The sequence below is a fragment of the Polypterus senegalus genome, chromosome 3 (genome assembly GCF_016835505.1).
Source record: "Polypterus senegalus isolate Bchr_013 chromosome 3, ASM1683550v1, whole genome shotgun sequence".
Taxonomy (NCBI): Eukaryota; Metazoa; Chordata; class Cladistia; order Polypteriformes; family Polypteridae; genus Polypterus; species Polypterus senegalus.
The window spans coordinates 128922221-128940455 of record NC_053156.1 but is presented as its reverse complement, the minus strand read 5'-3'; the positions used below and the strand labels follow the sequence as shown (position 1 = coordinate 128940455).

Genomic DNA, 18235 nt, shown 5'->3' with positions numbered 1-18235 from the left:
GCCTCTCAGGCAATGCACACTACAGTATGTTGAGGTCTTAGTCAGCTGAAGATTAGAGGATTGGCTTTTCAACCAGTATGCAAGGTGATCTGGAACATTTCTCTAAAGCATATTTCAAAGACATTCATCTCAGACATAGCTGTAGTCTACAACATTTGTTTCTGATAGTGTGTAGACAGCTAAAGTCCCATTAAAAACATACACAGCTGGATGGAAACTGTCATAACATTTGTTTGTCATGTATGCAACAGCCCGACAGACGTACAGAGGCAGAAGCATGCCCTTTCGTGCTTTATTCCCAGCAGGAAAACCACACCACTGGATTGCCAAATGTAACAAAAGGAAAATGTAGTATTGCTCTTTTTTTCTAACATTAGACCTCCAGTTTAACCAATTGTGAGATTCTCTGTGGTATGGAGGACTACTGTGTTTTGTGTCGAGTCTAAAAAAGTGACCACCTTCCTCCATTAATGCTTGCTCACTTTTTTTTAATGCTCCACAAGGCAGCATGCTGCTCCAATAGCAATAACTCCAATAGGTCTGGATGTTTTAGCCCAGAATTAATTACCAACCAAGTGTGGCCAGTGCAGCATGTAGAGAACGATCCAGGCTTCTCTTTTAAGATGTTTGCTGCAGTACCAATATTGGCACCATTATCATGCACAACAGCAATATTTTTGTCTGGAGGAATTTCAAATCTGCATACAACCTCCTCCAACCAGTCAACTGTGTTGCCTGCTGTATGTCCACTGCATGGTGGTAAGGCAGACTGACTTCACATTCCACTGTTCTATACTAATAAAAGGCAAAGCCCTCACTGACTGACTAACTGATTGACTCACTCATCACTAATTCTCCAACTTCCTGTGTAGGTAGAAGGCTGAAATTTGGCAGGCTCATTCCTTACAGGTTACTTACAACAGTTAAGCAGGTTTCATTTCGAAATTCTACGCGTAACAGTCATAATTGAATCCTACTTACATACATATATACGGCCATAACCTGCAGCTCGGTCGCCGTGTCAGGTGGCGTTGCGTCCGCCATCACCACGCCTCCCACATAGTTGGCTGCCTGCCTATATTGCGTCCCCCATCCCCACGCCTCTCACGTAATTGACTGCCTGCCCATATAAGGCCGTCCGTCGCTCCGGTCTCTTCATTCCCTTCTTTGCTTTGCCACGATATTCACGTCTCCTTGCTGATAACTGCAGCCTTTTTATTTAATCCACAGCTTCTCCGCTGTTTTATTGTTTGTCTATTACGATGCGAAGTTATCGATGAAGGCGGTTGTATGCTTACAATGCTTGACAGATGCCGAATGTCACTTCAACACAAGTCCTGCAAATACTAACGTAATTGAAACAAACCATGAAACTCAAACCGATTATGACAGCAGCAATCTAAGCTGTGAGAAAACAGTAAAAAGGAGGCGTGTCAGACATCGTGGTACATTTTCTGATGCAGCTAGACGGAAACAACTTTGTGACGCTGCCGCCAAATGCTCGCAGAAAAATCCACAAGTTAATAGACATGCTGTCGCTAAATACTTGCAGGCAAATCCACAAGTTCATAGAGACACTGTCGCTAAATACTCGCAGGCAGTTCCACAACTTAATACCGAGAATGCCTGTTAAACATCTTAGATTCACGAGTACCGATTTGGGTAGTGAACACTTCGATGAATGAAACCTGTTATCTTTACAACAGTTGACAAACACGGAATGTAACTTGAGCACAACACGTCCTCCAAATACAAACCTGATTGAAAGAAATAATGATAATCAAATCCTTGATGACAGCAACACTCATAACAGTGACAAAACAATTACATTGACAATCATGTTACATAATTTTAAAAATGTTTCCTTTTCTTTTTCATAACTTATTTAACACACTACTTCTCTGCTGCGAAGCACAGGTTTTTTGCTAGTCTCCAATAAAATGGCATATTACACCAACATAGGCTTTATTTGCTACACGTCCATTTATCGGTGCTGTTGGTAGCTTTAATGCAAGTCTTCACTTGTTGAAATGTTTCCTGATATTTCCCCTACATCAGTATATAAATGTGTCCTTGAAGGAAGATTGAAACATGGATTGTGCATGTGAATCATTTCTTTAAATCCATCATCCTCCAACATGGAGAGTGGTCTCTAGTCAGTTATCATTATATTTAATACACAGTCAGTCATGGCAGGTGCTTGCTGTGGTGTGCATTGGGCATTTTTCCTTAGAATGTACGCTGACATGTTAAATTGTTTTTTGCTGAAATTAGAATACAGCATAAGTCTTCAAAATAGAAGTGTTACCTAGCAATACAGTTAATAAGTGTCATTTTTCTTTACATTTTAAAAATGACAACATTGTAAAAATGCTAATGTAACACTCTTTCCTTAGCAGAGTTGCAAAATTACTTTTCTAAATTCTTTTTCTAAACTATGTTCATCTTCTCTTTGTATAGTTGTGTCCCAGTTCTGTAGTTTATGTTCTATTTTTATTTCTGAACTTTTTTTGATAAATGTTTCCCAGTTTCTAAGCAATTTCATTTCACCAAAGAGGACACCAGATCATGTTCATTTCACCAAGAGGGCAGCTTATAATTGCTGCTAGTGAGGCGTCAATGAATTAAAAAAGGCAAAACTTGGCAGCAGGACCATAAATGCTCAGAAACACTGATAGATTGAAGGCAGCGCCATCCAAATGCATTAAGAATTAGTAAAAATTTATATACAAATTCTTGTACAGGTACATAAGCACATATATTTCTAAAGCTGATTAAAATATACCACAAGTGACATACAATCAAATCTCAATTAGCTTGTACACGAAACCACTTGACACAATTAACTTATACCCAAACCCCAACAAAATGCCTCACAAAAACACTGCCCTGTAACCAAGACTTCAAATAACATGTATCACAAGACACAACAGTTCCTTATACTTCACAGACACAAATCACAATACATCAACACGTAACATATACCCTGAACCAGACAGTAACAATGTCCTAATGATAAATATGCATACTAAAGCTGGCTGAACCCAAATAAGAAAGTAAACAATGACGTCTAGGTCAAGAGGTTCCATAATAGAAAAATATACTCGTATATTAAAAAAAGGGAAAAATAAAGGAGAGCGTAACAACAACTACAATTTATTTTTATATATCCCAAACTCACACAATGGATGCCTAAATTATATTTTACTGGCCTTGTTTTTTGACAGCCCCATAGCCTTGACTCCAAAAAACTAATAAAATAAAATAAAACCTTGTAGGGAAAAAAAAAACTGTAGAGAGAGACAAGGAAAGAGAGATCCCCTTCCGGGTAGGTTGAGCATGCAATGGGTGTTAAAAAAAAAAAAAAAAAAACAGGGTGAATGCAATACATAACACAAAACATGAGTAATCCTTTTACACAGAGCTTGATGGCCATTGCCAGCACAGAAATACAACACACAGTACAAAGTACAAGGCAAAATACAAGAATTGATTATATCGGTCGCTAAATACAGAACTATCACGTATGAGAATTCAGATTTGTTCAAATATATCAAAAACAAAGCAGACACCAATTAACATAAATAAAACACAACAGTATCTATTCTTCAATTAATTATAGAGCCGTGGCTAGATTGTAGAAAGGAGAGTCAGACAAGCCAGATAGAGTCAGAGTCTTGGAGACCTCTGCAAATATTTGCCTCCCCTCTATTGGCCATTCCATAGCTGAGTCAGTGCTGGAACTTCTAATCCAATGAAAGGACAATTACATTTATGATTCCAGTGCTCCTTTATCTGAGATGACTTTTCCATAGGCAGGCAAGCAACTTGGCAGTAGTGCAGTGGCATCAAATGTCACATGAGGATATTTAAATGAAAAACAGAAGAGGATTGCTAACTGTTTATAATTTATGTTTTAGTAGTAATAAGTAACAACAGAGATGCAGTATGTACAACTAATCAGCAGCTCTAATCAGGGTATGCTAAATTGAAGTATTGAGTCTTTATCCTGGGTTTATAAGTTGAGACTACAGGGGTACTTGTTAGTAATAGGCAGACCATTTCATAGCTTCAGGGCCCTGTACCTAAAAGCTCAACTTCCCACTGTTGTTTTATTAATCCTTAGAATCATAATCAGGTCAGCATCTTGAGATCTTCATGTGAACTCTGATTTATAAGTAATAAGTTCAGATAAGTAAGCAGGGTCTTGGCAATTTAAGGCTTTATATGTTGTGAGCTGGAGGGCTGATTGCACCCCAAGAAGATACAGACGCCCCTGGGAAAACCCCAACCCCTGAAATACAGACTAACCTCACATTGCTCCTTACCTTCTCACTTGCGCTATAACACTTAATACAAGCCTTGTGCGATACTCCGCTAACTTAAAAGCCTTATGCAGCGCCTGTTAGTTTTGGAATTGATTGTTTGCTTTTATCTCTCTCTCTCTGTCTGACATTCTCTGCTCTTAGCTGAACTGTCATCCCTGACTTGTCATGGAGCACATTTAAGCTTTCGAAAAAGAAACAAATGTTTGTTTGCAGTGTTTGAATAAAATTCCTGTTTTCTACAACCGCCTGTGTCTCTGTGCAAATCTGAGACCAAAGTGTGACAAGTGGTACCAGAAGTGGTTGCACAGATGGATACCGCCGAAGACTTATTTCAAATGGCTAAAAGTTATGAACTTAGACTGGAAACTAAACATGGATGTGCAAATTCAAGATTTGATACATAAAGTGCACTGCTGGTTTGAAGGAGACGTGATGGAAAAAGTTGTCATGAATATACTACTGACCAGGATACTTGGAGTTCTTCGAGATTAATTTCTGCATCATGATATTAAATCATTAACGATTATGTCCAGACGATTGGAGGGTTCACAGTCCGCTTGGAGAAAGAGTGGTGGATTTGGTGCTGCTTCACAGCCTGTGAACGAACGTCCAGGACATTCTCCACGCTTCGATCGACGGCAACAACATTGACAAGCTGCAGGACCTGAAAATCAAATGGGGTCAGTTAAGACCCCAGGGAATCCAGTCGTAGAAGAGATACCTATTTCTGGGTAAACGGCAACAGCAGGCCGAGGAAACCGTGGACGTCACAGAGGATATTTTGGAAGCGGAGCCGACTGTAGATATTTCTGGTGTGATCAACTCGGCCATTTGGCAAGAGAATGTCGCTTGTCTCCAGCTCACTCAATGGAAGTTGGACTGGCCGAGGTTTGTTGCTCAAATATTACATATTCTTCGGGTGGAAAAGATGGCTTGTTGATCCCGGTGAAATTGGGGGACAGAGTAATCTCAGCATTGTTAGACTCGGGAAGTGACCTTTGTATTGTGAGACGAGACTGTCTTGATGAATGATGCCTTAGACACTGTGAGACTGTAAAAATACGCTGTGTACATGGTGATGTTAAAGATTATCAGACATTACTTCTTCCTTTAACTTATAGGGGTCACCACTTTAAGGTTTGGTCTGCCGTTTCAGACTCGTGCCCATGGCCATTACTCATAGAATGGAGAAATGCCCTTTTTCCTAAACTGATTAATAAATGTCAGGGACCAGTAGTCCAGTACACTATTAAACTTGGATGAAGAAAACCAAGACGAAGAACTGGTAGCGGCCGGGGAAAATCTAAAGCCCAACTTAGATATTGAACCCGATCTCTCCAGTGAGATGGAGGTCACCCCCGACAATTTTCCAGAATGGGCTAGGCCTTCTACATCTTCCCAGATTGCAAACGTGTTCGAACACAAACCGAGCATTAACGAACAATCAGATTTTGTGCGTTTGCAGCATACTGATAGCTCATTAGAATATGCATTTAAACAGGCTCGCACTGCCAATGACTCTTATTACCAAGAGCGTGATTCCATGGGCGTGAAAACCCCACACTTTATAGAAAAGGACAGTTGCCTTTTCAGAGTGATCTCAGATCATTTAAAGGGGGAATTTATTGAATAACTGGTTGTACCTGAAGCACATAGGGATGCTGTTTTGCATCTGGCACATTCTCACATCTTGGGAGGGTACCTCGGTGCTGACAAAACCAGAGAGCGTTTATCAAAACGATTTTATTGGCTTAATATGGGAAAAGATGTTGAATGATTTTGTACTTCATGTCCAGACTGCCAGATCGTCTCCGCTTACAAGCCTCCTCGGATCTCCCCTTTGTCCTATGTCCATTTTAAAAGTTCCCTTTCAGCGGGTGGGATTAGATATTGTAGGCCCTTTACCTAAGACTAAGAATAGGTACCAATATTTGCTGGTGTTGGTTGACTATGCAACACGATATCCTGAAGTGATCACCCTGAAAAAGGCCAACTCCTCGGCTGTAGTCAAAGCTCTGTGTGATATTTTTACTCGTATTGGTATTCCTAGAGGAATCTTAACTGATTAAGGCACACCTTTTACTTCTCACTTGATGATACAATTGTGTCATAGCTTTGCTTTTAAGAAATTGAGTACCACTGTTTACCATCCACAAATGAATGGTTTGACTGAGCGATTTATCAAAACTTTGAAACAGATGATCAGGCGAGTTGCTCATAATGATCCCACAACCTGGGACACTGTCCTGCCTTTTGTTTTGTACACGGTGCGAGAATCACCACAGGCGTCCACTGGCTTGAGTCTGTTCGAGTTGCTATTCGGCAGTCGGCCACGAGGCATCCTGGATGTTGTGCTAGAGAAATGGATAGGAAATGAGAGAGCAGCTCAAGGACCAAGCGTTGAAGATCGACTAATTTCGTTGCAAGACAGAATTTCTGTGCTTTCCTCTATTGCTGTGGAGCATCAACAACGAGAACAGGAAACGCAGAAGTGTCTTCACGATAGGCACAGTAAGCTCCATGAATTCAAACCTGGTGATCGTGTTTTGGTACTGGTCTGACCTACACAAATTCTTAGCTAAATGGCAGGGCCCCGCCATTATTGAGGAGCGTGTGAGTCCGGTAAATTACAAGATTGGAATACCAGGTCGGTGCAAACCATTCCAGATTTTACACATTAACCTCTTGAAGGAATGGCACGTCCGGCAAGAGGTTAACACTTCCTTGGCTGCTGTTTCTCAGACCGATGTTACCATTGGTAACGATCTTACTGACACACAAAAGACAGAACTGTTATCTTCATCTGTTATCTACATCTGTGTACTGTATACCTTCATACACTATGTCCATGTTCTGTTGTCTTTATGTTAAGATTAAATTGTATTGTTTTGTTTATTATTTATTTAGTCTTTCATCATGTTCGAATGACAAGCAAAAAAAGTGAAGGTTGATTATACCTTCACATTCATATCTATTTATAGTTTGTCAAACGTCAGACAAAGATATCCCACAATACATTACCTTATGAAGCAAGGCTGACACTATGAACCCATAATAAAGGTGGAAACCTAGAAAAGCAGGACAGATGTCATGGTAAACAGTTAAAAATTAGGCATATTTTATTTATATTTGTAATCTTAGAGGAAAGTGCAAAAAAATAGACAGTTTAAAACACAGGTATAGGTACAAAAATCAGGCAAAGATATCCTAAATGTATAGGATAAAGTTATAATTCTAACATGAAGAAAAATCAAATACCACTACATTCACAAGGTGTATGAAACAGGAAGGGAGATTGTCAAGAAGTAGCATGAATAATGCTAGAATGAAAAACCTTTAGCAAAATCCTTTATTTTTTTTTTTTCACCTCACTCTTCTAATCACATGACTGCTGTTAACAGACTGGCAGGAGCAAAATGCAATTTGATTAAGGGGCAAAGGGCTGACCCCAAGTCTACTCGTTGCACCTTAAAACATACACCTATTTTGGTAAATAAGGATTTTTAAAATGTTCTTGTAGTCGTTTTAATGTATGTGCTTGGGGCTTTTGCTCCCTTTCTCTCTGCTACTCCTGGAGTATTTCACATGCCTTTAGAGAGAGAGCTCCAATGAAATGGAGTGTTGCGACTATCAGAAACAAAAAGACTAAAGATTTATGTCCCTCTCCTGACACAAGCATCATTATTCATTTTCAACAGACTAATGTAGCCAAAAGCAATTATAAATTGTCAGACACATTTTTACAAAGATCACAAAAGTATAAATTAATAGCACACCAATATTTTAAAGAAAAATGATTACCAAAAGAAAAGATGGACTTTTCTTCCAAATGAATCCTCACATTTATGACACAGATTTTATTGACAGTAATGTTATGATTTAGAAGATTTAAAAAATATATTTGTATTCTCTCCAGAAGGTTAGAAGGTACTGTTTAATCTCTGTTGATAATTAGTAAGGGAAGCACTGCAAATGATGTGTTCCTGTTTGGGTTTGTGCATAATTATGCTCTGTTATGTGCCATTCTGTTGTTACTGGAATAGGCCATGCTGGTAAAAGTGTGGCCAGAAACTACTGGATGAATCTAAATCATTCTAATATTTGAATTTACAAAATGAATGGATGGAATATTGGGTGGTTTGTTTATAAACAGGGTACTGTACTTGTATTATTGTTCAAACTATTAAGAGTCACTGAGTGACGTGCAAATAGAGCAGTAGAGAGGTGTAGGTTGTTGCCATATTATAATGTTTTATTAATCCCAATCTCCAACACATGAGTATCAGGAGTATTTATTTAGTTTGTAGATGAGGCATGTATGGTGACTTCAGTGCATAAAAGAACTTGTTGTATCTCTTGTCTGACATGACAACTATTACAGAAAGATCTAAATTCAAGACAACTATAAGAAAAATAATTTAAAGTGTCATTGCGGAAAAAATGTTAACCACATTTTTTCACTTTCAGCCATGAAATGTGTTGCATGAGAAAGCCATCAATAAACTGTGGTTGATGCACTATGATGTTTAAAAATGACTGTACATCATGTTACTGGAGGTGGACGTTTTAAACAGCTGACATTTGTATTCACTTAATAAGAGCCAAACCAGTAACGTAATTTTACATGACCTGTCATAGACTTGGACTACCTTTCATTTACATGTTTTACTTCTTTTAGTGTATGCCAAACATGTGGCTTGCATATCCAAGTGATTGACCATTCAGTCCACAGCTTTAAGGAACTTACACTGATGGAGTAAACACTTTGTCAAATTTTTTTTGAGCTTGTGTCTTCCTTTTGCTGTTTAGGTTTTCATACTTAAAACAGAAACATTTCCATATGTTACTTATTGCTATGTATATAATTATTTTTCCTTGGTTCAAACATAAGATTTTTTAGAACACTGAATCATCTAATTATTCAAAGCTAATCATTTAATTATACTAAAGAGTATAAAGAAACTATAACAGGTTTTCAGATATACTGTACCAAACCCTGACAGTTTGTTTCCTCTCTACTCTTCATTTTACCATGGAGCAATAGGCTTCCCTCAAGCATTAGAATTTCACAGTCCCTAGTTGGTAATAAGTTTTGATGGACTATATTGAATTGTTTAAGCTTTCAAGAATTTTATTTCAGCTACATAAAATAAATTTGTACACTAACAAATGTAATATAAGGTTGATATGCACAATTATCTATAGCCATTTAGTACTGTAGTATCTGGAGTCAAGTTCTAAGGTTTAGGAGCATAGTAATTAGAGGAACATGTCCAGCAGTTTTGTCCATGTGAGACGAAGTTTAAAACTGTATGGCATCATCAGTGTTCTATTAGATATATAAAGATTAATAAAAACTGAAAAATAGGAAGGGGATTTGTCATGTTAACATTCAAATGCTAAGGATAACATTTTCAATAAAATATACTTTTCAAGAGAGAGGCAATGCAGATGACCTAAAACTGGACTAATATTAGATTAAAGCCTTTGCTTGCCAAAAAATAAGTAGCTGTGTTCTATACCATCTTCAGTTCATTTATGGATCACTTGGTGTTTTATCGTGTTATCAATTATGATATGCACCTAATGCGGTAAGTTCCAACTAACCTCTTAGTTCTTAATGGGGATAGGAAGAAATGTCAAAACTATCTACAGTATATATTATTATGTGTATTCTGTTATCGGTTTCACTGTCTGTATTGTACCTTCGGCATTTAACTTTAGATAAGGCTGTTTTGGTGACTGGGACTTTTTTTTTTTATAAACCGTGACTTCAACCCAGTTTACCGCTAATCAAGGGCTTCATAAGGGTGTCCCCTTGTGCTGTTAGGGTCAGCAGTTAGACAAGGACTGAACAATTTAACCTCCCGGTATTGTTAGTAGCAGTGAGACAGAAGTACTGGCTTTAAACTTACACTTAATTGTATCTATTTGTTTTAAAACTAAAAGCGGCAAATATAAAGTGATACATAGAATCTTACTACCTGGGTGGGTTATGTCTTCATGCAGTCCCATTAGCAACAGCAAGATCCTAGTACAAATTCAGGTGACCTATTTCCGTAGTTACAGATTATATCCTCAATTGAAAAATATGAAAAATATTTCTTGCTCAAGAGGGCTTTTTTTCCAATTTTTTTTACCCAGTAGCAACTGAAAAAGAGAGAGAGAGAAAGAAAAGGAGGATCTCTTTGGAAGTATCTGACAGCTGAGAGGAAAAAAAGCTTTCTGGAATTGCCCATTTCTGCAGCTGATAGAAAACTGAAAGTGTCTTTCTTCTTTTACACTTATTATAATAAAAAACAACATTAGCTCTCCGTCTTCTTGTTTCTGCTTATTATGTGTTAGCAGAGCTCCATGACATTTTACAGTCTTTTCAAAACACAGAAAATGTTACAGAATCATTATCACGGGCTCAAGTTTACTTACCCACAGGAATCAACACCTGCACAATCTACCTATGCAAAAACACTCTAAATTGTGGTTTGCCTTTCAGCTTTGCCAGGACACACTTCACTCATGTTCAGCTTGACCAAACAAAGGCTTAGGCCTATATCCTGACATTTGTCAGCTGAAAAGGTTAAAATATATCCTGTACACTTCAGAAGATCAGCATGTACATTGCTGCAATAGAGTTGGATTCGTACTAAAATTTTTGTTTTTTGTATCGATCCCAACTTTCGTATCACAGTACGCATACCAAAAACAGCACATAACAATTAATGTATAATTCCCTCCCCCATCTCACAGCAGCCTCCCTGGTGTGCCACACAGTTTCTTGCCTCCTTGTCTTGCCCCACTCTGTCTCCATATAAGAAGAGCTTTTGTCCCTGTTGAATCTCCAGCACATCGAGCACATCGTAGAATGGGCGAGGGGATTAATGAAAGATGAATCAAACTGTAGGTACTGGCAAAGAAGGTCCATGCATTGGCGATTCTAAATTGTCCCTAGTGTATGCTTGGTGTGTCAGTGTGTGTGTGTGCGCGCCCTGCGGTGGGTTGGCACTCTGCCGGGGTTTGTTTCCTGCCTTGCGCCCTGTGTTGGCTGGCAATGGCTCCAGCAGACCCCGTGACCCTGTAGTTAGGATGTAGTGGGTTGCGTAATGGATGGGTGGAGTTTTTCTGTACTTTTTCGGTACTGGCATATCACACAAATCTATCAATAGTTCAGTGAAAAAAAAGTGTGGACAACAGTTGCAAAAATGCAGAAAAATTTAGATATGGTTGAGTTGACTGTATATCTGCTAGATGGAAATATTCAAATTTATAAGTTCAGCATTATTTTTCTCAGTTCTGTAAAGAGGAACTAATATTATAATGGGTTGTATATTACTTCATAAAAATAGAAAGTTTTCAAAGAGGGCTCAGTTATTTTTGTATGATCTTTCACACATCCCCTTTATTCATATTTAAAACAAAATCTAGACTCATCCAAGCCTAAGCCTAATTTTTCAGCTTCTCATAGTGCAACATACCAAAAACATTTTCATGCAGTTTGTTTTATGTTGTTTGGCAACTTAAAACAAGTTCTAATGATATTTGCTTAATGTTAAATTTTCTCCACAGTAATTTTCATGCTGTTATACTAATGTTAGATAATATTTAAACTGTTTTGGGAGTTTTCAGGTAAGGAAGACGGGAGTTTCGAGGCAGTTATTATACTAATCATTACTCCAGAGAGTGGTGATGTGTTGCAGACTGATGAGTAGTTGCAAGTTAGAATTTCACTCTACTGTGTACACTTCACATTAAAAACCCTATAATATTGACTGAATAATATCATACATATTAACTGAAGTTATCAGTTATATTTAAATTGAATCTAGATAGATAGATACATAATTAGATCTGGACCACCCTATAGATAGATAGATAATAGAACTTTATTTTACTCACATATAAAAAATATATATTTTTTATTTTATAGGCTAGGGAATGACAATGAACATTTTGAGATGAGTCTTGCCAAAGCGGGATGTGAGGTTCACTGCTTTGACCCCAGCATTAAAGTACCTCATCTTCAGAATGGAGAACGCTTCTGGCATCATCGGTTGTCTGTTGACTGGAGGGAACCTAATCCTGCCATCCCTGTGCAAAAACAACACAGCAATACCAAGAAGCTGGCTGCCATCTTGAATGACTTTGGTCATCGGAAGGTGAGAGAAAATTTAAGTAATGCATATGATATGCAAGTAAAAAGTTAGTTTTTTTCTTTCTATGTTTTAAATTGACATGAACAAATAAACAGCTTCTCTGAATGCACACTATTCATTTAAGCTAGAAATTTGCAATGTGAAAAGATACAGTACAATATTTCAACAAAGCAAAAGGAAAATGTATTTCCAGTTTCTGAAAGAATATATTTTATATCTGCTGTTACACCTTTGTTCTTTTCCCTTGTGTTGTACCACATACTGGCAACCAGGCCATAACCACTTCATTAATCAGTGTCTATGGAGAAATTATTACGTATGCTTAGCTACCATTAAGGACTTTATCTGGAACTCTTGTTGAAGTCTTGTAAATGAATATTGGCAATCTAGTAATCAGATCCAATTATTTACAGTTGGTTTCTGAAATCTAGAATCTAGAATTTGCAGGTGTGCATCATTTCATGTGGTGCTAGTTAAAGCAACCAATGCAGTATGCAATTTTTTTTTATTTATAGTCTTATTTTGCATTTTAAGTGTTGCTGTTTTTTATTTAATCAATTTAATGTAACAATTTTATCAAATTTGGAAATTTAAGGCAAAGGTTGCAGAACATTAATATTATAGAAATTAGGGTTATATCTTGGCTGTTTGTATATTGTGGACAATACGAGGTGTTCATGCATCATCCCCAAACCCACATAATGATCAGAACAACATAAGAAAAGGGTTTTATTAACCACCTTGGCATTAACCCCAAGTGTTTTATAATTTTATGTTATTATCATTAACACTGAATCAGACTCAGGGTGATGTTTAATGATCCGCTTAACAGAGTAAAAACTCTTGATGCATCTTTGTACTGCAATCTAGTGGATAAAATAACATTTTGCTGTAAAAAAATTATGAATATGTATATTAAGGTAAGTGATCAGTATTAATGAGTAGGGTAGAGCCTTCAAAGAAAACACAATGCTGTGTAAACGCGATGTTGTAAAGCAAGTGTTAGAACACAGTGAAACTAAAACATTAGTTGAATCAAGCAATAGTGATGTCAATGTGACTTGGTCATCTGATATTGACACAGATAGTTAAACTGATGCACTATATGAACAAACCACTGTTATAATGTGTAGTAAATTCTGTCATGTGAAGCTTAACCATGGTGCAAGTAGCTATTTATTAAAAATGGCAAAATATTGCGATCAAGTAGAAGGGCAAGAAAGATATTAGCACCTTATGCACTGCAATGCAGGAACGTTCCTTTCAGGGGAAGAGTGTACATCACTAAGCATTGTGCTGTGGCAGTGTACAATAACACAATGGGCTCATCATTCATACAGATTAGGCACTGATATACTACCCTCTTGTGTGCAAGCAACACAAAAAAAATCATAAGAAAAGTGAGCCGAATAGTGCACTTCAATTTGGATGTTGTGCTGTGCATTGATAACCGATTCATAACATTTTATACAAAGGATGTGTACTAAATCTGTATCAGTTCAACAGAGGATTCTAGACATACCTTCTGTATTTATGTTGACATTTTAATATGTATGTGTTTCTTTTACACATAACAATTTTTTTTTTCTTATTAAACAAAATTCAACATTTTTTGCTACTTTTTTGCAGGTAAACATAATGCTTAGGTGGTTTACAAAGCAGGTAAACAAAAAAACAAGTATCAAATAAATACATAAGGGCCTTCCATTTACCCCTTGCTTAATTCACTCTTGGCCCCTTTACCTTTCAAGCCATTAGCACTGGCTTCCTCCCAACTCCAAGTCCCCTGTATACTGAATGTGGGAACTTTTAAAACCTGGATCTGGAAACTACTGCTACAACAAATGAGTATTTTATAAACAATTCATCTTTCAACTATGTTATCTATTATTTGATCAGTCTAATGACTAACTTTGACAAAGTGATTCAAGTAGGCATATGAATGTGTCCTGTATTACCAAAGCTTACGAAAACACTCGTAAATCCGGCCCACCTTAAATCTGCTCGCACCTCTCCATCAGCATCTTTTGTCTTGTAAATGTGTCGATAAGCCTAAGCAGCAAGCAGCCTACTGTCCCATCCTCCCACCACTGCAGAAAGTTCAAAATCACTCTCCCTGCTCAAGTCTGGTTTATCAGGGAGTGAAGTAGTACTTCGAGCTGTATATGCTAAAAAAAATATATCGTTATTTGGAACGCATGCATTTCACGTGTGTTCCGTGTGTACAAAGATCTATGTAAGTGTAGGATGGCAGGAAATGCAAGAAATGTTGAACTCATACCTAAAAGGCAAACTTTTTCCATGTTTTAGTACTAACGACAAAATGTAGACATGGTGTATAATGTGTGAAGACTGAGGTCCATATATCAAATAAGCACTTTCACAAAAGGTATAAATATAACAGAACAAGTGCCCTTTTATTCAAGACTATAACTGAAGTAAAAGAAATCAGGTTAGTGTAACTCATTGGAGCGGCTTCTTTCTTAGTACAGTGGTAAGAGCTGCTGATTCCTATTCAATGGGTCGCCGGTTCGAGCCTCCCCGCGTCTCAAAATAAACTTTTTCAGTAGTGAGCTGCTCTTAATGTTACTATTGTACAATAAAAACATACATTTGATTTGAGTTTGTAACAGCCGGTGTAAATGTATGGTACTTGTAAAGGTTAGCATTTTTTTTTATTCAGTTTTATTCTCTCAGTCGTGTTCACGCTCGCCCCGATCTGACGCTGCTGTTTTCAAATAAAGACATGCTATAACATAGGTGAAGTTGGATGAGCACAAGGGTTCTACATCGGACAAAGAGAACAGAAGCCTTCATTGCAAGAAATGTCCAATGTGTTCCAGATAACAATATATTGTTTTAGCCTATACAGCTCAAGGTACTACTTCACTCCCTGATAAACCAGGCTTGAGCTGGGAGAGCGATTTTGCACTTTCTGCAACGGTGGGAGGATGGGATAGTAGGCTGCTTTCTGCTTGGGCTTATAGACACATTTACAAGACAAAAGACGCTGATGGAGAGGTGCAAGCAGAATTAAGGTGGGCCGGATTTACGATTTTTTTCATAAGCTTTGGTAATTCTAGTGTTAAATATTAAATTTTTATAGAGAATTTGAAAACAGAATATGAAAAAACACAACTAAAATAGGGCACTGTTAATCATAAAATATTTAAGTCAAAAAAGCCTAAAAGTAAAAAGTTATGTTTTTGATTAATGATGGACTTATTAACATAACTTGATGTCAAACGTGCAACTCGGAACAAGACCAAGTAATTAGGCTTTTGGGGTTTTTTTTTTAGATCCCAGTGTTACAATGGATCCATTCTAATACTCCTTTCATATGTATTTCTTACAGAAAATATTAAATTGAGATATATGCTTTTCATAGACATAATCAAAATTGCTGCTAGACATATTTGGCATGAAGCAAGTTAATAATATTTGTAAAGTATAAATCATACAAACTGAAATAATATTGTATGAGACGGACAACTCATATCTCTTGAAGAGAAGACTGAGTTAAAACAAATATTCTATACATTTGTAGCTGCAAAGAATTAGTTATAATTTAAACTTTTCATTAACAGCCACTTTTTGGACTGCCAACTATAGATATAGCTTGGTGCTTTGTTGTGAAGGGTGCAATGTTTGCACAACTGACATTTTTGTTTTTATTTCCCATTGCTAATTATTGCTATCCTTACATATAAACATTTATTACTTTCTCGTATACGAAATATAGGGAAAGTACTGTAATCATCCAAAGATTTGATGTTGACATTTTCATGAATCTCAATGTTTTAGACCTCCCTGACTTTCTCGTATACAAAATATAGAGAAAGTATTGGAATCATCCAAAAATTCAATTTTGAGATTTTGATGAATCTTGACGTTTTAGACTTCTCCGAGTCTGAAAATACCACTTTTGGAATTATGTCTGTGTGTGTGTGTATAAACAAGATAACTTGAGTATGCTTTCACTTATGAAACCAAATTTTGCATTCAAGTATTGGGTCCAAAAGTAGATTTCTAGCAGCTTTTGGGCTATTTCCATTAACCGGAAGTGGTACATTACCTTTTATTCATGCAGCTGCAGAGTCCGATTTTTTTCATCTTTACTTTTATAATAATTGTTCAATATATTATTAATTTGATTTGTTGTTGATGGTTCTGTAATGTACAAAATTTAAAAATATAATCATTGTCTTGCAGTTTACTCCTCAAATATCCATCCCCATATCTGAGTATATGAGAAAGTCTGGGGTAGACCACTCTCAATTTTCATTGATAAAAGCAGTGACATAAAACATGTAAAAATCCATTTGTTCATTTTAAAATTCTTGTTTGTCTGCAATTTTTCACTTTTTCAAAAATGCTGTGCAACACAAATTAGTTCACTCAAAACAGTTCTGCAAAAAAATTAGTCTTTGCAATTGTTTTAGACATAGGAGGCAAAGTGAAATGGAAGAAAACCTTTATACTGAAGAACACTTTATAGACTGTATTCGGTATAACTCTTCAAGAGCGCTCCTTTCCAGCAATGGTTAGGCAACAAGACAATTATCTGTTTGCACTGACTTAACAGAGAATGTGGGAAGAGCCCAGAACCAGTACACTTAACAACAACATTTATTTATATACACATTTTCATACAAACAGTAGCTCAAAGTGCTTTACATATTAAAGAATAGAAAAATGAAAGACACAATTTTAAAACAAAATAAATCAACATTAACATCGAATAAGAGTAAGGTTCAATGGCCAGGGGACAGAAAAACAAAAACTCCAGACGGCTGGAGAAAAATAAAATCTGTAGGGATTCCAGACCATGAGACCGCCCAGTCCCCTCTGGGCATTCTACTTAACATAAATGAAACAGTCCTCTTTGGATTTAGGATTCTCACGGAAGGGCTTGATGATGATGATGGTCACGTAGACTTCTTCCTTTTAATCCATCCATCATTGTTGGAGCATCATGAAGCTTTGAGTAGGTGGTGGGCGCCACCACCACAAAGAAACCGGAAAAAGAAACAGAAAAGAGAGTAGGGGTCAGTACCGATTTTAGAGCCACCATGAATAGTTATTATGATGAATTGAACATACAGAGTATCAGGATTAAGTTAAATTAAGATTAAAATGAAGTTATAAAAAGGCCATGTTAAAGTAATGTGTTTTCAGCAGTGTTTTAAAGTGCTCTACTGTATCAGCCTGGCGAATTCCTATTGGCAGGCTATTCCAGATTTTAGGTGCATAACAGCAGAAGGCCGCCTCACCACTTCTTTTAAGTTTTGTTCTTGGAATTCTAAGGAGACACTCATTTGAGGATCTGAGGTTACGATTTGGAATATAAGGTGTCAGACATTCCGATATATAAGATGGGGAGATTATTTAAGGCTTTATAAACCATAAGCAGAATTTTAAAGTCAATTCTGAATGACACAGGTAACCAGTGTAGTGACATCAAAACTGGAGAGATGTGTTCAGATTTTCTTTTCCTAGTTAGGATTCTAGCAGCTGCATTCTGCACTAGTTGCAAACGATTTATATCTTTTTGGGTAGTCCTGAGAGGAGTGCATTACAGTAATCTAGTCGACTGAAAACAAACGCGTGAACTAATTTCTCAGCATCTTTCAGTGATATAAGAGGTCTAACTTTACTTATGTTTCTTAAGTGAAAAATGCTGTCCTAATGATCTGATTAATATGTGATTTAAAATTCAGATTACAGTCAACAATCACCCCTAAGCTTTTTACCTCC

The 18235-nt window shown here is 37.0% G+C and overlaps 1 protein-coding gene across 1 annotated transcript in view; it reads left to right on the top strand.

Moving 5' to 3' along the window:
- Window positions 1-18235, top strand: part of mettl24 (methyltransferase like 24) — a 330987-nt gene that overhangs the window by 207772 nt on the left and 104980 nt on the right. Inside the window, exon 4 of the mRNA XM_039747924.1 lies at window positions 12253-12481. Coding sequence (XP_039603858.1) covers window positions 12253-12481 — 229 coding nt within the window. The remainder of the gene's footprint in view (window positions 1-12252; window positions 12482-18235) is intronic.